This window comes from Cryptotermes secundus, unplaced genomic scaffold (assembly GCF_002891405.2).
Source record: "Cryptotermes secundus unplaced genomic scaffold, Csec_1.0 scaffold545, whole genome shotgun sequence".
Classification (NCBI taxonomy): Eukaryota; Metazoa; Arthropoda; class Insecta; order Blattodea; family Kalotermitidae; genus Cryptotermes; species Cryptotermes secundus.
This window is the reverse complement of record NW_019737089.1, coordinates 796,466-817,856: the sequence shown is the minus strand read 5'-3', so window position 1 is coordinate 817,856 and position 21,391 is coordinate 796,466. Positions and strand designations below refer to the sequence as shown.

General features: G+C 39.7%; 1 protein-coding gene across 1 annotated transcript in view; it reads left to right on the top strand.

Annotated features, from left to right (window-relative positions):
* LOC111870087 (tyrosine-protein phosphatase 69D) overlaps positions 1 to 21,391 on the top strand; it is a 91,370-nt gene that overhangs the window by 24,104 nt on the left and 45,875 nt on the right. The window contains exons 5-10 of the mRNA XM_023862068.2: positions 234 to 385; positions 5,397 to 5,506; positions 6,509 to 6,692; positions 11,369 to 11,586; positions 15,234 to 15,309; positions 20,950 to 21,071. Coding sequence (XP_023717836.1) covers positions 234 to 385; positions 5,397 to 5,506; positions 6,509 to 6,692; positions 11,369 to 11,586; positions 15,234 to 15,309; positions 20,950 to 21,071 — 862 coding nt within the window. The remainder of the gene's footprint in view (positions 1 to 233; positions 386 to 5,396; positions 5,507 to 6,508; positions 6,693 to 11,368; positions 11,587 to 15,233; positions 15,310 to 20,949; positions 21,072 to 21,391) is intronic.

Below are 21,391 nucleotides of genomic sequence, written 5' to 3'. Positions count from 1 at the left end.
CTGAGGTGTTAGCCCTATGAACCGGCCAACGGCCCTGCCACTCTTTGCCCTTCCAGCTTGTAGCATAGAACCTCAATCAACTACGCTACTGCATGGCCCCACAGTGTCATAACTAGATCACAATATGAATCTTTTTCACTGTAAAAACCTCAAATCTGGTATCAGTTCTTTAAAGTTTGTTTTAGAGTGGCATGTTCATGAAAGTGCTTTATTGTAAAGAAATTTTTTTCCAGGCTCAGCAGTGATGTCAACCAAATTAATGATACTCTTGTAGAGTCAAAGTTGCGTCTGGGACCTGTAAGTCGCAAGGACAATGGAACATACCGCTGCATAGCATTTGGATCACAGGGTGAAGTGAGCAAAGATGTACATCTGTTAGTTTTAGGTACAGCATTTTGTTACTGTATAATCTAATGTCAAGTGGGTAGCACTTCTGTTTCCTATTTTTGGGGTCCCATGTTTAATCTGTGCCTGGAAACCAGTTATCCAGAGCAAGTTTCTGATGTTTTACTTGAACCCTCCAGGCAGATGCCAGGATATTATTTCAAATTAGGCCACAACCACTTCCTTCCACATCATTTTTACTCAATTATTTACTCATAATTCTGCTTTGGATGCTCTAAATCTAGAACTGCTGACAGTGTCATAAAATAAACCACAAATATATTGTATAAAGTGCAGTGCTTTGTTAATATTCCTTAATGGGATTTCACCCTTACAGGAATTTTAAAGCATGACCATAAAATTTGTGATACTGACTGTAAATTCTCCTGTAAAGAAATTTTGGATAAGTATTAAAGACTTTTTAAATACAAAATTCAGAACAATTTTTCTAAGAGCAGATTATTTGTTGAGAAATTCAGGTCATAGATGTGCATGTGTCAGTAATATACATGATGTGCAGTGTCATAGGCTAGCCTGTACGCATGCATCAGTAACATAAAGAGATGGTAAGTAGTGTGGTTGCTGTCCTGCCTTATTTTAACTTGTACAATGTATTACCCTTATTTAAGATAGAATAACTTGAGATACAGCATGTATAGGTGATGTAATAGGGTACACAGTAGTGTAGTTCGTTGAAGCACTATGCTACAAGCGGAAGGACGCGGGTTCGATTCCTGATATGAGTACCAAAAAGATTCCTGAGGGGTAAAGGGTGGTGGGCGCATAAGGCTGACAACCTTACCGCCAGCTGTGAGCCAATTGTCTTGAAGATGTGGGAGCCTCGACCTCTCATACCCCTATGGGCCTTCATGTCCTGTTACAGGGACAGCCTAACCTTTTTTTTTAAAGGTAGCATGTTTTTGTCAAAACATGGACAAAGGAAATTTCCATAGGAATGCATCTCTGTTTTTCAGTTGAGAGTGAGTGAGAAAATAGGGTTCATATGGATACTTCTTTTTTAGCACATTCTTTCAAAGATGTGAGGTGTGCTGTATATATGTTAAATATTGTAGTGTGTAGATCCATTATGTGTTAGCCACCACATAACAGACAGGTCCCATCGACAATGAGTACATGATCAACAATAGAGGAACTGTTGGAAACAGTGTTTTAAGTGTAGTCTGTACGGACGTGTTATAGCTGAGACAAGGGAGTCTGTGAAGAGAAGACTTAGTCGGTGCAGTTGAGAGTCGGCGGCCAACAAAGTGAGTGCAAAGGCTGAACAATCTCAGCTGTTAGAAGCTGTTACCAAGGAATGACTGAAAAGACTTATTGTGTGCTGTAGTGATTTGCAAAGTATGGAGATTAGTGATGGCACTATAATTAAGTGTAGATATGAGTTGTGTGTTAAAGTGGTCAACAAATCCAGTTCTCAATGCAAACCCCATCTATAGTCACTGATACACATGACAACTGGTGTCAGGAATTGTTGGATTGGAATCACAGCCCAACACTTCATGTGGAGACCACAGTAAGAAACTGTAATGGAAATGGAACAAGCGATGGCACGCCTGCTGGCTGAAAAAAGAACCAACCAGAAGGAAATGAAAGAAGACATAAAATCCAACAAAGCCAAGATAGACACCATCCAAGAAGGGATGTATGCCAAGTTAGATGCCCATCACGAAAGGATGATGCCTGGGATGGACTCCCACCTAGTGGAAATGGAAGCCACGGTGGATGTCTTTGAAGAAAGGTTGAAGAAGATGAAGACCATGGATTTGGAGGCATCTAGCCATAGGGCTCAGCTAACAGCTGAAGAAATGGACCCAAGTCACTGGTGGGGCCTGGAAGAAGTTGGCTGCTGCCTGAAGAGGGATGACCCACTATGCCATTCCTGCACCACACGTGGGACACAGTTGACAAGGACCAGGCAGGGACAGTTTTGCAAGAGGAGCCCCTAAAGGACATGCTCAAAAGGAGACAACAGATGTGCCAGGAATGCAGCAGTGGAAAATGGGGCTGGGGCTGAGACTTAAAGGAGCAGCTATGTCTCAGGAAGGAGAGGACATCCAGCAGGATCTTCAGGAAGAACTTAGGCAGGAGGTCACAAAACAAATAGTCAGAACTTCCATTGCACTGTGAAAAATGAGTGACTGGACATTGTAGAGGGGTGGGGCTGCCCCTCTCCCCCTCCTAAATGAAAGAAGAGATGGCACACAGTAAAAGCTGGAGATGTAGGAGTACCGGCCACTCTCGCTAGTTTTGCCCACTTTGACCAAAAGAAGGATGATGGTAGTAAACCTGGACCAACTGGCACCTTTTGAGGTCAGTGCTCAGTACGAGTGGCCTTAAGGAGGGGCATAGCAGGAATGATTGGAGAGTAATCTCCATGAGAACAGCGCCAAGGAAAGAAGGTGAGACCAACCACAGAAATCACAAGCCCAACCCTCGGGGAAAGAAGAAATGGCAGTACCTTGGGTAGGCTATTCGGGATGAATAGCTTTAAGGAGAGGGGAATGTAGTTTGTAGACCCATTACTAGGTAGTGACCATGAAACAAGATTCCCACAGCAAATTCATGCACAATAGTAAAGACTGTTGTAAACAGTGTTTTCTGCACAGTCCATACCGAGATATTGTAACTGAAACAAGTTAGAAGTTAGTCAGTTGTAAGGGAGTATGTGAAGAGAAGACAGTCATTGCAGTTGAGAGCCAGCAGGCAACAAAGTGAGCATGGAAGCTAAGGAACCCCCGCTGTTAGAAGCTGTTACCATGGAACAACTGGTGAAGCCACAGCAGAATGAAAAGACGTAGCACATGTTGTACTGATTTGTAAAGTGTGGAGATAGCAATGGTGCTGTAATTAAGTGCAGTCATGAGTTTTGTGTTGAAGTGGTCAGTAAATCCAATCTCCAATCCAAACCCATCTGTAGTCAGTCATACGTGTGCTAATATTGTTGCCTGGACTGCAGACTTTAAAGAAAAGCATTATGTGTCTGAACTTGTGGTATTTGATATTTTAAGTCTGCTGGTCCTGTGAAGCTAGAACGGTTTCTTCTATTTTGTTGTTGTCATCGTCATCATCATCGTCGTCGTCGTCGCCGCCGCTGCTGCCACCGCCGCATATTTTGTCATCCATTCTTCATTTTGATGAGTTGAATATGAAGACCATTAGTGTTTACTGAACAGCTTTTATGTCACCGTATTATATTGTAGCATCCTGTTGCACTTTTCACTTCCATAAAAAGGACATACAGTACAACAGGAAGAACATCCCGCCATTTGGAATACACATGTGCGTAGAGGGGACCACACATTAAAAAGAAATTAACAACTGAAGCCTCGATAACAAGCACAGCAGTTTCCTCAACTATAATTTTAAACACCTAATGATTACCATATTGGCCAAAACAGGTGGTGAAAAATTAAAAGATATATGATGTGCAGAACTTTTAAAATCACTAACCTTTAATAAATTCTACAGAAAGACATGTTGCATGTGAGACGGTGGACTCAGTGACATTTGATACTGTAATGTGTTTGCGTTACTGAAGACGCCGTAGAGATCGTTAATTGGTTTATTGAACAATCTACAAGTAACGGCTACAATTACTTATCACACAGTTGCGGGGTTTCACACTTTATAACCCTAATCGCATTAATCTGTTACCACTGATGCGGGGTTTCACGATTTATAACCCTATGCGCAAATCAGCTCACTCTGTCTTCAGTAGTCTACACATATACAGTAGGGGAGCTATGTATCACTGTATCACACACTCCCAATTACACAATCACACACACGTCCGGTTCTTCTTTCTGCGACGGCTGCTATACTCCAGCTGTTGTCGGCTGACTGAAGAACTGTTGATAACACACTAGCTCGTAGGCTTGCTCGGAACTATCTTCGGTGATGGCCACGTTATAACTCGGTGGCTGTCACAATACAACTGACTCGGCGACTGTTACTTTACAACTGACTGGTAGCTGCTGTGCAGTTCCCTTATATAGCCGCAGTGGTGCCTGTTGCGGGCCACGTCACAGTAGGAAGTTGATTACGGGTACGTAGCGTTGCACGTTACATCACCGCGGAGGGGCGGGAGGGAGCGCTACGTTACCGCCTTGCGCCTGTGGCCTGAGTTGCCACGTTGCTGCTGGGTAGGGAGGGGTTCTCCGTTGCTCAACATGTTACAATACTAAAGGGTCCCATACACATACAAGTCCGGCTCAGCGAGCTTGACTCAGGAGCAGGGCTCAGATTAATTTCACCACAAACACATGAGCTGATTCCCAACTTTGCGAGCCACACACAGACGAGCTTGGCTCATTGGAACCCGAGCCAAGTCGGACTCGTAAGCCAGACTCGTACATGTATAGGCCCCTTAAGTGATGTGCAGCATGATGCAACAGTATAATAAAATGAAAAATTTAGAAGCATGTAATTCATGAGTTTGTGCACATTATTTATTTATTTACATATTTTGAAAATTCAAACGGGATTATGTGTTACGTTAACTTCATGATAGTGGAACTATCTGTGTCATGGAAAGATAAGACCCCAGTTCACTGGCTCTTCTAAACAAATTCAAAGATTCAGTAGGAAATTCTGTATGGGAAGGTTTTAAAATGTGATTTGATGTTGAGATTTTTCTGCCCTGTTTAACTGAATGCATTAATGTAGAGTGGTGATTCATTTGCTGTACTTAGTTTTGAGAGAGCAAGGGGGAAGTTTGCACCTCATAACCATGTCTTCAACCAGACATCTCTCAGAATACCTGGCCAATCCATAGCCAACTTCTTGACTCCTGTGTGATGTAATGGTGAGCCTGATTTCAGCAGCTCTTTTCATGATGTTAGGTTTAGAGGATCATGTTACAGTACTTCTCATGGTATGTGCAGCTGATAAATTTGTGGTGGGGAATTTATTTATATAGGATATCAGGTTTTCCCAGATATTCATTATACCATTCTGTTCTTCACTATAAATACTTCATTGTGTCTTCTTTCCAGACAAACCTCTTGTAAAAATAGACTTCATAAAGGCAGTTGGAAGGAATAGAATCTTCATGAATTGGACAGTGAATGATGGAAATCAGCCAATACAAGAATACTTTATTCAGGTAAATATATTATTTTGGTGTTCACTGTAGAAAGAGTTCCTGAGTTTTCCACAGCAGACTGCTTTACATGCCATGCTGTTTTTGAAAGGCAGTCAATATTTTTTGATAGGTGCCAGGCACTAATGGGTCTGTTGAAGTCAGAGATACAAAACAGTATCTCAGTGAGATGAACACACAGAAGCTTCCTCATCAGTGTGACCATTATGTTGGCTAGAACAGGTTTTCTCTGCACTAAGAGTAGTGTATCACAAGCTATCAGTCACTCAGACACTATTAGACTTGTTGCAAGATGAAGACCAAAAAGTTGAACAAAATCTACCAGACAGATTGCATGTTACATTGTTATAAACATAAGTTGCAATGTGAATTACTGAGAAATTGCCACCTGATGCAGGAAGTAGGGAAGCAGCAGCCTTACCAGGTCTGAGTTCTGTCTGTTTTTAAGCAGAATTTGATTCACACCATTGTTCTTCAAAATATGCCATTTTCTGATAAAATGCAACTTGCAGAGGGCACAGCATACCACCTCACTTCACAAAGTGTTACTTCTGATTGACAGAAGCTAAAGTTTTGAAAAAATGACTCAGCAGATTCTACTCTTATGCACCTAACAGAAGAGTTTTATATCAGTTGTACTAGTGTCATAATGTAGCTAGTCCGGAAGCAAATTGCTCACAGTGTGTACGGTGAAAGTTTCATCGTATATATATTGCTTGTGAGTATTAGTCAACAATAATCAAGTTTATAATGTTAAATAAAGAGAGATTGTGTAGGATTTGAGGTTTACATTTATGGTTATGAAGAGTTCTGTCTTCTGGGGTGTAACTCCAGATAAATATGGTTATAGTGTTTTGGTGATTATATTCTTGTTACTGATAATTAGTGCTTACACTCTAAATTTATTTTCATTTCATTAGTTGTGCGTATACTTGTCATTGATTAAAAACCCATAAATAAAAAATAAGCTTGGAGTTATAACAAAATGTTTGTGCTTTTGTCTAGCACATGAAGAATGCTACAGGCTCATGGACCTATTACCCAGAACAAATTGGTGGAGGCAACACAAGCTATGTTATAAGAAACCTTGATAACAACACAGCATATGAGATTCGGCTCAGTGCTAAGAATGCCATGGGTATGGGAAATATGAATACATGGCAGGGATGGGTACGGACTCTTGATAAAGGTAAGAGAAATGCCTTTTATCTGATTGCTTCATGCCTCTGATAAGTTTTTAAAAATAGTCGTGAGTTGTTGCAGTTTATAAAAAGAACTGCAGTAGAAGTAAAGCAGCTTTCTTCAAGAGCCAAACCTTCTTTCACAGTACTGATCAAGAAACATAAGAATAATGGAACTTATGTGTTTCCTGACCCCCCATTCCTATGACACTACAGCCCCAATTTTGGACCTTGGCCTACCTCCATGAAACTCTCCGTTTCACTTTGGTTTACTAGATCTTAGACATTCGGTAGGACTCTTGGGCAGGTGATCAGCTCATTGCAAGGCCTCTACCTGCATGCAAACACAGGTAAACACACACTCACATACAAACAATGAACATCCTTGCCCTGAGTGAGATTCAAATCCGTGATCCTGGCTTCCAAGCGAACGAAGAGAGTACATGCCTTAGACCACTCAGCTGCTGTGACTATCCTTATATGTATAAGTACTGATTAATTTGATGAGAGCATTGTAAGAAAAAATATTTGCAATTAATATTTGGTAAAAAAGAATGTGCTCATGGTGGAGGGAATTCTGAGACAAAAACAAAACTATTAATACAGGCAAATAGGCAAGTCTGTGGACCATTGTCATAAAAGTTGGGTCTGATAGAGGAAGATGAAAACAAAAATAAAATAATTAGTGTTGCTTCATTTTCTTTCCCCTGTTAAAATAACAGTCCTTGATTCATAATCAGTTCTCATATACAACAAAAGTCTAAGTGGACAAGATGTTCTGAAATATGTGCCAAGAACTTATGTCATAATATATGTTTTTAATTCTTTTGTTGGTAAGTAAGGAATGACCATCATGTATACATATACTCTGTTTTCAAGAATGGAACTTAAGATATAACCCATTATTTCAATCACATCTTCTCTTGGAAAATTTTGAGAGTGCCATGTTTCTACAATTTTTCCTAATTTTATATGCTTCTTGGAACTTGTTTCCAGATACAGTTATCCAGAATTGTATTAGATGTTTGCAAAGTGGCTTAGCTTACATTTGATTAAAAAAAAAAGGTTCTACAATGAACTAACTAAAAGCTGTGTTCAGGTAGTTAGTACTTATGCCACATTTCCAGGAGGTCCCAGGTGTGAATTTCAGTCCTGAGATCGGTTATACTGACTGATGTTTTTATAGTATTCATCAACCTTTTCTGGAAAATGTCATGATTATACATTAATTTTGTCACATATGTTGACTTAACATGCTCTCACAAATGGATGACCAGGAAGACACAATGGTCACTTTTGTCTCTGATGGTCACCAACCAACTCTGGACAAATCCAACTACCATGTACATCCAAGTCCACTTTAGCTTTTGTCAGGTATTCTTTTATCATCATCACTCAGGTAGCTTGTAAGTAAATGAGCTTGGTTGTTTACAGGTGCTGTTTCCAAACTATATATGCTATAGGAATTCAGTCATTCAAGGCAGTCCCTTGACAATGTCTATAGTTTTTCCTTCTGAGAGCTCTGAGCAAGTAGTTTCTTCCTATGTTACTTAATTGTGCTTGTAGCCACATTTTAATTTTTTTTTCATATGTAGATAGTGTGTTTGGGAGTACAATGAAACAGTACGTCATCTATTCACAGACTTCAAGAAACCCTATGATTCATTTAGGAGAGAAGTATTGTACAATGTTCTTATAGAGGTTGGGATAGGCATGAAACTAGTTAGGCTGATTAAAATGTGTTTAAATGAAATGTGTAGTAAAGCCTGTCTAGTTAAACATTTTTCTGATAATTTTCCTATCCAAAATGGTCTCAGTCAAGGAGATTATCACCACTGATTTTCAACTTTGCTTTAGAATATGCCAATAGGAAGGTCCAGGAAAACCAGGTGGGGCTGAAATGAAATGGGACCAATCAGCTGCTGGTCTATGTTGATGATCTGAATCTACTCAGAGATAACATACATACCATAAAGAAAACTTAAGTATATGTTGCTGTCTTGTTGCCATAATGCAGGGTAAAGTCATGACATAAAGATAGCTAACAGGTCATTTGAAAGTGTGGCACAATTCAGATATTTGTGAACGATAATAACAGATCAAAATTTGAAGCAGGAGGTAATTAAGAGGAGAATGAATTTGGGTAATAATTGCTACCATGCAGTCCAGAACCTATTATCTTGTTGTCGTCTAAAAACGTAAAAATTAAAAGATATAAATGTGTAATTTTGCCTATAGTTCTGTATGGGTGTGAAAATTTGTCTCTGACATTAAAGGAGGAACACAGACTGAAGGTGTTTGAGAACAGGGTACTGAGGAGACTACTTGGATTGAAAAGAGGTGAACTGACAGGAGATTGAAGAAGACTACATAATTACAAACTTCATAATTTGCACTCTTCACCAAGTATAATTAGAATGCTCATGTCAAGGAGGATGGGATGGTAGGGCATGTAGCATGAATGTGGGGCAAAGAGGAATGCATATAGGATATTGGTGGGAAAGCCAGAAGACCAAGATGTGAGTGGGTGGACAGTATTAAAATGGATCTTAGATAGGATAGGGTGGTGTAGACTGGCTTCGTCTGGCTCAGTATAAGGGACAGTGGAGGGCTCTTGTGAACACAATAATGAACCTTTGGGTTCCATAAAATGTTGGGAAGTTCTTGAGTAGCTGCACAGCTGGTGGTTACTCAAGACAGGCTCAACGCCATGAAATTAGTTAGTATAGTGTTTGCTATTCATTTCCTTATCTGAAGTACTGTTAACTGCTAGTGTACTAAAAATGGTGGGCTTTGTAGTAAACCGGTTGCAGAGGTGCTGGTAGTGAAAGTGTTAATAAAGGTACAGAATCCTTTAAATGTGATTCTGTCTTTTGAATTCTTTACTATTGCCCAGTTAGAGAATTTGAAGCTGGTAGCAAACACTGCCTTTGGGTACTCCATGAGTGTACAAGCTTTGTGGTATGATGCAGCTGCCAAACATTACTTGACTTTGTGATGCACAGTAATCTTTTGTGGTGAATGTTGAGAACTTGTGTGAAGTATAGACTGGTATTAATATCAATATTGAACATTACTACATATATATATGGTAATTGTGCTTCTTAGACAAAGGTTAAATCACGTTTTGTGATCATGGAAGACCACATAAAAGTAAGACATGCTCACTTTAATTGTTTCTTGCATCCTGTTGTGTATTTAATCAATATTAGAGTCAATTTTACCGACCATTGAGCGTGAGCCTGAATAAGATACAGGATCGAATAAGTGAGAAGACGAATGTGATTGCGTGTAATTATACAGCTGTGTTCGTACACCTGAGGATGACCTCTTGAGGTCAAAACATGTAGTGTAATAATAATAAAAATATGTTGTGTGGTCAGTAAAATTGACTCTAATATTAAGACATGCTCAGTCTATGCAGATTTCTTCATTCTTGCAGTTTGAGTGTGAAGCTAATGTTTGATTAAACAGGTGTCATGTACACTAAAGAGACTAATAAGTGTGTGACAGTTTGGGGAGAACATCCATTTATATTCCAGGAAATTTGTATCCTATGTGGCAAAGTGCATAATAGAGGCAAGAATTGTTTTAGATTAACTTTTACTGTCTGTGACGTTCTTAAAGGGACCACCCTGCATAATTTTCAATAAAACCTGAGGTCCCTGAAGTGGGTGCAGAATTGATTACCCTATCAGACTTTGCTCAATAAGATCTGCTATAATGCAGCATTCTGTTTGGACGGGGTATTGACAGTCTGTTATCACTAGTATGCAGCTGTGAATCCGAGTCTGTATTATGTTTCTTACACTCATGCACTTTAATGTGACCAGTGAATTGGTAAATCTTCATGGTTTGCTTATAGCTCAAATGGTAACACTTCTTACTTGTGTCTGATATGCACCCTGATCCAGTCTTGGCCAGGACACTGACTGTTTTGAAGTTGTTTTTTGTTTTTCTGTCAGTCCCAGAGAAGAAGGAACTAGGATGCAGTGTAGCAATTAAAACAGTTAAGAAAGCGATTTTGTGTTTGGCATAGAGGATACTAATGTCATATAATTTGACCCATTTTGTTGTATTCTTTTCATTTAATCTGAAGTCACGTGCTTTTTGTTTTGTCGATTTTGCTGCAGTAGTTCTTGATATCATTGTTTTTATGAAAGCTTGCATGAAACAATGTCCATAAATGAATTCTAGCCCCATTCTGCTGTATACTTGGGGTTTAAATCTGTACCATAATTATTTAAGGTCTGTAATGCAGAAATGTTCACATTGGTTGAAGGCAATGATGTGACAGAATCCTGTGTTTTGCGTGAAACCTGTGGGAGTAATTAACAGTATGTGTGTCATGGAGGCTGTAATGTGACTTGGATTTCTGATTGCCATGAAGTTATTTGGAATTCTTATGAGAACATTGTGACTTTGATTTCTTACACAATTTTTTTAAAGACAGGTTTCGTAAGTATGTGTTGTTTGTGTGTCAGGTTGGTATTTGTCAAGTGGGAAATTCTAGGAAAATTGTTTGTATTTTCACATAATTAAAGTTAGAATGTGTGTGGCAGGCCTGTAACATTTCATATGTTTCAGGAACTCATATTTTGTGCAAATGTGAAACTGTTATTGAAGTATTTTCAGTGTCAGCTGCATGAACCATTGTGTACTAATTATTTTCTACTCTTTTTAGATCCCTACTTTGTGCCAGAGATATCAGTAAAAGGAGTAACACTCAACTCCATCACAATTGGTTGGTCACAGCCACCAGAGGAAATGAGGGATCATGTTCACTATTACATGTTAATTGTCCAGAACAACAGTACAACAAAAGAAGCATTTCACCCTGAACAATCTATGAACCTCTTCCTGTTCACAGACTTACAGGCTGCCACAACATATCGTTTTAAGGTAAGTTTTGTACATAAAGTCCAATACCATTAGTGTTGGTCATGAATTAAACTTTATCATATGGATTCAGGGGATTTAAATCCCCCATGCTGTGGGCCTGGCAGCACAGATCATACTCTTTCTTCATCAGCATAATTTTTATGAATCTTAACCTGGTGACAAATGAAGTGCACTGGTGATGCATATCATCACAGGACTATCACAGGCCTATTACAGGTCATTGTAAACATCTACCCCATGCCAACTTCCTTTCCTTTAGCTAGTGGTGAATAACATTTCTGTGCTTTTGGCTTTCTCTGTGTTGCTGAGCTGAAATTTAGGAGTGTGGCTTTATAATGCTGATGGCCACTAACATACATGACCAAACAGTCATGGATGGTGCGTATGATTAATGAAAAATCCACCAAGTATAAGACTACACAGTGGCCTATGCACAAGAAATTGTAGAAAATTCATTTACTTCTAAAATGTTAGTGGGTGAATGGTTTGCAATAGTGACCCATACATAAATAAGTGCAGTGCATTGTTTGTTCATTGTGCGTGTGCATTCTTGCTTGCAGAATGACCCACCTAAGAATGCAACCTAAAATAATTCTTTTATTTCAACATGAATTCTTTTACGAACGGATTCCTGCAGTGTCCAGTGAGCTATTTTATATGCCATAAAACATAAATTTTGGACATTTTTTATAGAGATACAAAAGTCAACTTTATTTTAAATAGAACCATATCTATTTATTCAGATAATATCTCAGTAACAGTTATTGCAAATGAATGCATGAATGTGGTGCTGTTAATCTTGCCATAAATCTGGCTGCATTTATATTTGAATAAGAAATTACGGGTCTGTTAAAAATAAGTGTCCATAACAGTTGTATAATTAATGTTTTATAGCATGGGGGTTCATGCCTTTACATCTTGCACCCTGTGTGGTCTAGCTACCCACTTTGCAGCCTCTAACTTTAAGCGCTATTCGCGGGCTTTGTTCAGCAACCTTCTGCCACCCTTGAGGAAGTGCTGCTTCACTACCCAGTCCTCCACTCTGTTGACAAATGCATAGGCTGCCCCATCTGAATTTAGTCCTCAGATAACATGACAAGGGCCTGGTGAGGTAGCTCTTCGATGGCTGCCATGAATTCCTGCAGAACTGAGTCCTGGAAATGAGTTGGGACCAGTAGGCTGTCACCAGTAGTAGTCTCCATAATGGCCCTTAAGCACCTTGACTTACATCCTTGTATATTGCTCCAACTGAGACACTGGACAGTGCAGGCAGCTTAACCCTGCAGCATGATGAGTAGGTGCTTGGCCTACTGACAAGCAGCCTAATCACTGTGATCAGCCACAGCTCAAAACTTGCAGTAAAATGCTGTTTGGGATGTGGATCTATCAAACTTTGACAGCTTCACCACAGTGGTGCTGATCCATACTTTCCCATCATTTTTGGGGGGGGGGCTTCTGCTGCTGCCACCAACTGCATATTAAACCCCCAATGTGTCTTCAATGTTACATTGATTTTCCTCATCATCACAACATGTCGTCTTTACACTGAGTTGTGTTGCTTCTACATCTTGACTGGTGCTCAACTAATTTAATAGCCCTGAAATTGCTTGCACTGCTGAATCGGAATTGCAGATCCAATCTCTGGTAACACCTGTAGCCTTCATCATTATTTGGAGTAATTATTGTCTTGACATCAGTAACCATCTAAGGTCTTAACATCGGTTTTTTATTCAGACATTATACAAGGTGCTAGCAGAAAGTTCCCAGACTGTTATTGTTGTAACTGCCTTGATGAAAGAAGATGAGAGGGGAAGCCAAGGTCAAACTTCTAAAGGCCTATTGCACCAGTCTGCCACATGACACCATGCTCTGAAAACATATTGTTTTTACACAAGTGCTTTTTCTACTTTGTGTCTGCGATGGATGGCAAAATTGAGCAATGTGTCTGCATCAAATTTTACATGAAGCTCAGTAAATCTGCTACCAAAACCCTTGAAATGCTCCGTGAGGCTTTTGGAGAACATTCTTTGAGCCAGACAGTGGTTTTTGAACAGCATTCATGTTTCAAGTCCAGTTGAGTGTCAGTTGAAAAATGATGAACGTTCAGGGCAACCAAGCACCAGCAAAACAACAGAATTTGTTGAAAAAATTCAAGAACTCATCCATGAAGACCACTGCTGAACAATCCATGAGCTCACAGACACTGTTGGGGTCACGTTGTGGAGTTTGCCAGGAGATCTTAACAGAAAATTTGAACTGGCACAGCACTGCAATGAAGCTTGTTCCCCGACTCTTGACAAATGGTCAAAAGTATCAGCACGTAAATGTGTGTCTTGAGCTATGAGTGAAGGCTAGTGAGAACCAAACTTTTACTCATATCTCTAGGATCATAACAGGTGACAGAAGATGGATTTATGGTCATGATTCAGAAACAAAGCAACAGTCATTGCAGTGGAAGAGCCCACAGTCATCAAGAGTAAAAAGGACATGGCATGTCCAGAGTTCAACAAAGAGCGTGCTCATTGTTTTGTTTTTTTCAACGTGAAGGAGATTGTTCACCTTGAATTTGTTCCTCCTAACACTGCGGTCGGCTCTGACTTTTACTGTGACATTTGGAGAAGCTTGAGAGAAAATGTGCAACAAAAAGAGACTGGAACTTTGGAGCAACCACAAGTGGCTCCTTCATCATGACAACACACCCGCCCACACATTCATGAAAATTACAGAGTTGGTGGCTAACAACCACATGGTTATCGTTCTTTACTTGCCAGACTTAGCCCTCTGTTATTTTGCTTTGTTTCCCAAACTGAAAATGAAACTGAAGAAACAACGTCTTGAAACAGTGTCTGACATCCAAAGGGAATCGCAAGCTGTACTCAACACCAGTAAGGCAAATGACTTCCACAGTGCTTTGAAGAATGGAAAAAATGATGGGATCACTGTATACATTCCCAAGGAGACTATTTTGAAGATGGCAGCCAAAATTGAGTAAGTTAAGCCAGCATTTTTTTATCTAGTCCAGGAACTTTCTTATGCACCTCATACTGGAGTGCTACTGTTCTGTTGTTGCATCTTGCACTGAAGTGCTTGTGATTCACGGTATAATGTATTTTAATGAACTGTTTTTGGTGTCAGTTATTTTCATTACCATGAGCTGGGGTAATGCAGTCAATATAGTGACTGGCTATGGGCTGGACAGTCAAAGGGTCCAGAGTTCAAGTCCTGGTAGGGGTAAGATATTTATCCTCTCCACATCATCAAGACTGGTTCTGAGTTCCACCCAGCCTCCTATCCAATGGGTGGGAGGGGCTCTTTTCCCAGGGGTAAAGCGGCTCGGGTGTGGAGCTGACCACACATCTCCAACTAGTACCTAGGTCAAGAATATATTGATCTTTATGTTCTCTCCCCTTTATATCTTCAAGGTGCAGTGCTTAATTAGTTAAGCACAGAGACAACTTTACCTCTTTTTGCACTTGTGTGTGATTAACATTCAAAAGCACAGAACAGGATTGTTTAACATTTTTTAATTTTATTAATCAAGATTGAAATTTCAGGAAATAAGTTACATTTGCTACACTTTACAATAGAAAGCATGAAATTTAAGAAAATTGTTATGAAGATGATATGCCCTCTGTTGACTGTTGCAGGTTTCTGCATGCAGTTACTATACAAAGCAGTGTGGGAACTGGTCCAAAGAAGCAAATGGAACAACGATGGATGGGGGTGAGTATTTTTACACAAAATTCAGTTATATTTAAAATTTTTTATGTATCATGGTTATTTTTATTTTCACATACACCATGTTTGTCTCTGTGGATATAATTTTTAATACTTCACGGTGTTCCATTTTGATCTAGTTCAGTTTTTATGAAGCATAGATGTTAAAACATTCTAACTTCTTGTGTACTAATTAATATTAAGCTTTACCCAGCACGATGAAAGGCTAAGAGAGTCTCAACATGATCTTTTCCAAATAATTTTATACTTTGGTCATTTGAATAGTGTTCCAGGGCCATGTAGTGTGACACTTTAATGAAGGGCAAAATGGATTACAAAATGTGAGAAAGAAAATGTTGTGATGCCATCACTTATCATCTGGCCTGATGATATCTAGCCTTTCAGTGGCGGAGTCCATTTCTGAAATTGGGTTATTTATGATGCAAGCTACATTGCATAATCATTGATATGTCCATCAGCGAATACCTGCAGTTTAATGTTGGCTTTAAATAAAAGTCGGAGCTTGATATTCTTCACATTCAGAATTTGTTACCTTTGTCATGGGTGAGAGAAGAAAAAACATACAGAAAAATTTGCATTGGATACAGCTGGTCTCAGACTAGGAGACCTTTGTAACTGAATTCCAGTAGCTTACTCCTAGACTGTTCCCCAAGGAATCAAATGTAAAATGTACATGCAAAAATAAAAGTAATTATGTATTGAAATCACCTTATAAGTCTGGGGTCTAGAGTAAAAACTAAAGCATCCATTTATTGGTGCGTGCATGCATACAGGTGTTGAGAATTTCAATTTCAAATAATCAAAAAATATAACAATCACAGAATTTAACACTGAAATATACACACTTGAAAGCATAACTCCCATTATGAACAATGAGTCTTTGAAAAGGAAACATCTTTGATTTACATATACCTATTCATATTATTTGGTGTTATAAGGCAGCTTGGGGTATATATTTAGAGAAAAGTGTTATTATAATGGTTTCAGTTTACATTCTTAATTCCTGAACTAACGTATTGTGACATGGATGGCACAACAGGAAGTAGGGGTCATGTGAACTCTGCATTTCCGCGAGTGACATCACATGCCCCCACTCCTTCTATCACTACGCAATGCTCGGTAAACACCCTTCCCCGCGAGGCTGTGATGTCAAGCAACAGGCGAGCCCATGCAGCGACTGTTGCTAGGCAATCAGTAAACATGGCGATTACACAACAGGGAAGTGAGTTGCATTTTCTGCTGTCCAGCTGAAGGTTTATAAGAGACACTGGAATGCCTAAGCAGGGCAGTGGAAGTCTAGCATTCGCCAGAGAGTTAAAATGTAGCAGCCGCCAAAGGCAGTGGAAGTCTAGCATTTGCCGGAGCAGTTGAAATATAACAGTAGTCGTGGAAAGAAGAATGGAACATGTGTTGTACTGAAGATAGTGTGAAGAGATTTGTGAGTAGGGTTTGTAAAGTGTGTAAACCCGTAACAGTGTTATAAGTATTTGTAATTACGACTTGTAGGTTGTTAAATAAACCAATTAACAATCTGAACTGCATCTTCAGTAGCAAAACACGTTACAGTATGTTAATTGTTCTATTTTCACTCCCATCGGTAAATAATTATAATAGTTATTGCTGTTCTGAATAGCTGTTGCCCCACTGTTCGTAAACCACTTATACTCCTAAGGTCTGTTTTTGTCCACTTGTTAGCCTACAGCAACGCCAGTGCTCACTGAGTGTGGTCATCTCTTCTTTTTTTATTTCTCTCTTGTAGCCGAACTGAGAGTCATCTGACTTGTTTAGTCACTCACTGACTGTCTGATCACTGACAGACCAGTAACTGGTTGTCACACTCATCAGTCAGAAGTAGAAGCAGCAGTGTGGTGGGAGTAACTGTCAGCATGCAGGCAGTACAGTTCCTGTGCATGAAAGGGCAGTATTGCCACTGTGAAACAGTTTGCATTATGTCAAGCCAGGGGGCAAATTGGTGTGCCTCAGCTTTCTGCATTCCATCCATCCGACTAGAAATATTTGTAACTAAGCCAATTGCTTTGCACAGAACTTGGAAAGAGCCGCAGTGTCAGTGACAGTCTCACCATGCTGCTAGCTTAAAATATTTGTGATATGTATTGTCAGCACTTTCCCACAAAATGAACGGAAAGGCTGGGACAGGTTTACAGCTGCAGGCTGCCTGTGTAGAGAGCACTTAGGAGAAAGAGAAAGAACACTTTACTTTCATACTGTACACATTTCAAAACACATATCAAGGTAAATTCCCTAAAATGGCTAAAATGACAAAAAAAACCCTTAAAAGGTCAAAAATTTACCAAAAAAAATTGCCCCCAAACTGAAAAAATATCAAAAAACTGCCTATAAAATTTACATTTCTGTAACCAGCAGCTCATCTCCTGGATTTATATATTTAATGGCATCACATAGGATACAAGGAAAGAAAGATGTTAGTTATGTTATCAAAATCCAGCCCCTGTTGAGTAGTATAAACAGAGTGACTTTTATTCAGATATGGTGCAGTAGGTATGTTGACCTATATTCCTGAAAGTCATGTATTGAGATTAATTGTTCGCGTTTTTCCCTGTATATATGTGAGAGGCCCATGTATTCAGTTTCATAATCACAGATGAGGTAATGCTTTGTTCCAAACCTGTGTCTTTTATGTGTCGTTTGAAGTTAGGCTGCCTTCGAAGTACACACAACTTTCATCAGCATAAAAGTCTTGAAAAGGAGTTAAACTCTCTTGAATGCAACCAGAAACTTATTGAAGAGACACACTGTCACAACTCTGGCTCCTCTTTGTTCTTTATTATTCAAAAGCAAAACATTCTGAAAATAGAAAGGAATGTATTACTAATACATTTTTGGAATTTTGACCAGTATTCTTACCAGAGAATTGTGTTATTGCAAGCGATCATTGTCAGTAAAGCAAGTCAAAATATGCAATTATTCCTTGCTGTATCTGTCCACCTTTTCATGCTGTAAGGTAGGTTGTCTCTACTTCTATGCAGTACTTGGAAATTACTTAATGTGTGTGCCTATGTTTCTCTTTTGTGAAAACAGTGATAATATTGTCACGATTCATGAGTAACTATAGACAAAGTCTGGATTGGTAAGTGGATTTATTGAATGCTTACAGATCATAACTACAAGTAACTATAGCGCTGCCGCTAATTCACACACTCTGCAGTTCGTTACAGTACATACGAAGGGGGACCCAAAAATAACCGGAAACGACCTGTTGCGCGCGCATGCTTTGTAGTTACGAGTTGTGCTGCTAGGTGGTGTTAGGTGGGGGTCTCCCGCGACTGTTAGTGAGCTGGCGTCAGTCTGAGTTAAGTGGTTTGTCTGTGGTGCTCTGTTGTGTGCATTCCTGTTTCAACCCTTTGGCAATTAGTGAGATGGCCGACCAGAAGGAACAAAGAGTGTGCGTGAAATTTTGCTTTCTGTTAGGGAAAACTGCACTTCACTCTTCAAGTCGCGGCAAACATTCACGCAGTTTTCTCTTTGGTCATCTCCGAGCAAGCGAGGAACAAATTTTGCAGACACCCGTCTCATGTGCAAACCTTCGGTTAAAATTCGCTGGACCGTGCTCCGTGAGATGTTCGTATCCTCAGAAAGTTGGTCAATGGTCTTTCGACGATCTTCATCAATTTCACACACACTCTTTGTTCCTTCTGGTCGGCCATCTCACTAATCGCCACAGGGTTGAAACAGGAACGCACACAACAGAGCACCACAGACAAACCACTTAACTCAGACTGACGCCAGCTCACTAACAGTCGCGGGAGACCCCAGCTAACACCACCTAGCAGCACAACTCGTAACTACAAAGCATGCTTGCGCAACAGGTTGTTTCCGGTTATTTTTGGGTCCCCCCTCGTACATAGTGTTCTCAGTCTGCTGTATCTTCACCAGTATTCTGTTACGGCATCCAAAAGTGGACGTTCTCCTTCCTCTGGGTTCCCAAACTGTCCTTGTGCCTCAGCTACCAGCTTCTAACAGAAACAGCTCACAAGGACTGATCCACAGCAGTCCTCTATCTAACACACTCACAGATTCACCAACCAACTCAATCCACTTGACTAATTCCCACACAGCAGCCTCCGTAGTCTAGAGGTAACGTTCCCACCTCATGACTCGTGGTACGCGGGTCAAATACCCGGCGGAGGTCGTCGAATTTTTAAGGGCGGAAAAATTCAGGGAACAAGTCCTCCGGGAGGGACTTTAAGATGTGTGTCCCATGTCGTAACTTTAGGGCATGTAAAAGAACCTCATATCCCCAAAGGGGATCACTGAGCCAAATTCCAGGACGTTTCCTGCCCAACAGTAGTCTCTGAGGCCTCTGATAGATGGGGGAAGCATTATAGATACCGCTAAGCAAGTGGCCGAACTTGCTTGCTCGGCGGGACTGATGGTACGCACCATTTATCGGTAGGGTATAGAGACTGGTAGAATATCATAGAGGGAAGCACAATAGATCAAACTGGTCGCGGTGCATGGGGAAACCCACCCTCTCTAAATAACTAAAAAAAAAAAATTCCCACACTGGAGGCCATCTCACACCAACCTCCTGCTCTTCTCATTGTCTCAAGACTCTCATCTAATGGCAGCTGGCCCTCAGTATATTGCCTCAGCACTGACCACACAGAGAACACTGCTTCCAGCAACTCTTCTGTTGTTTTTTGCTTGTCTGTTGTGGTCATTGCCTAGCAAATGGGTCTGCATGCCACAGTATGAACAGGAGGCATGGTCTTAAAATAATCTTGCTTCATTAAAGTCTTAGGTCAGTACACCAGGTTTGACACTTAGCTTGAGTCATCATACTCTTGAACTGTTAGAATGAAAATTGTGTTGTTATTCCTTCTTAGCTCATATAACACAAAAGTACAATTAGAAATCTTTTCTTTAAATACTCTATTTAGAACCTAAATGTTGTCAAAATCATATTTGGTCACTAATGTGTCGCTTTCAGTATCTTAATATGAATCACTGTGCAAGTGTTCTACATCACTTACCTGTAGAATTTCATTCACTGCAGGAACAGTCAGTTTTCAAGCTTGAAATACCTTCTGCTTACTGTGTGAACTTGTATTTGATTCAGGCAACATTATAATACATAGGGTAATAAGATATCCCTTCATATTTATAAACAAGAGGTGTGGGCTTATAAACAAAGTAACAGGGTCGGAAAGGCATTTTCATTATTCTCACTGTTTGCCACAAGCATATAGGCTTCTGACAGAGTTCTCACATGTGTTTGACGAAACCTTGAAATACATATGTGTGAAGTGTTCTGTCATGGCAAGCTATCATTGGTCATGCTAGCATGGCTACATTCCTAAGAGAGTTAAGATACATTGTACTGAGTTAGGCTGTGTGGAAGGGGCACTCAAGATCATGTCAATATCACTTTTATTAGTGATGTTCAACATTGAGTTCTTTTATTAGTGTTCTTTATTTTAATTTTGCTTGTGATATATCATCATACAGGTTGTGGATTGGGTGTTCTTTTGTCTATTTATTTATTTTATTCTTTTGTGCTCAGTCCCTATATTATAGTTATTAACATACGTATATTGCTTGTTGTATTTCTTTTAAAGAGAAAGTGTTTTTCCTTTGTTACAGAATCAAGTGCACCTGAGAATGTGAGCTTAGTATGTCGTTTTGACAACATCAGCCATACAAGTTTTGTGTATGTAACATGGACCCCACCTATACAGCCTAATGGCCAGATCATGCACTACAATGTAAGCAAACATTACTCTTTTATCTTATTTTTAATTCTCCCATACTTATTCCTTTCAAAATAGCAGGAAAACAGAGTGAAAATGTGTATATTTCAAGAAATATCAAATTCCTTAAGGGATTCATGTACTGTTATTTCTGGTGCAGAATACAGAATAATAAAGATACATCACAGAGATATAAATTTCATGGGATTTATTTTGGGGGGGAAAGGGGAGGAAGGAATTATAAAATAATAGATAGAAAGAACATCAACGGCATATACAATTAGAACATCCGGACAAGTCAGCCGTAGCTGAACACAGCATTGATCTAGACCACC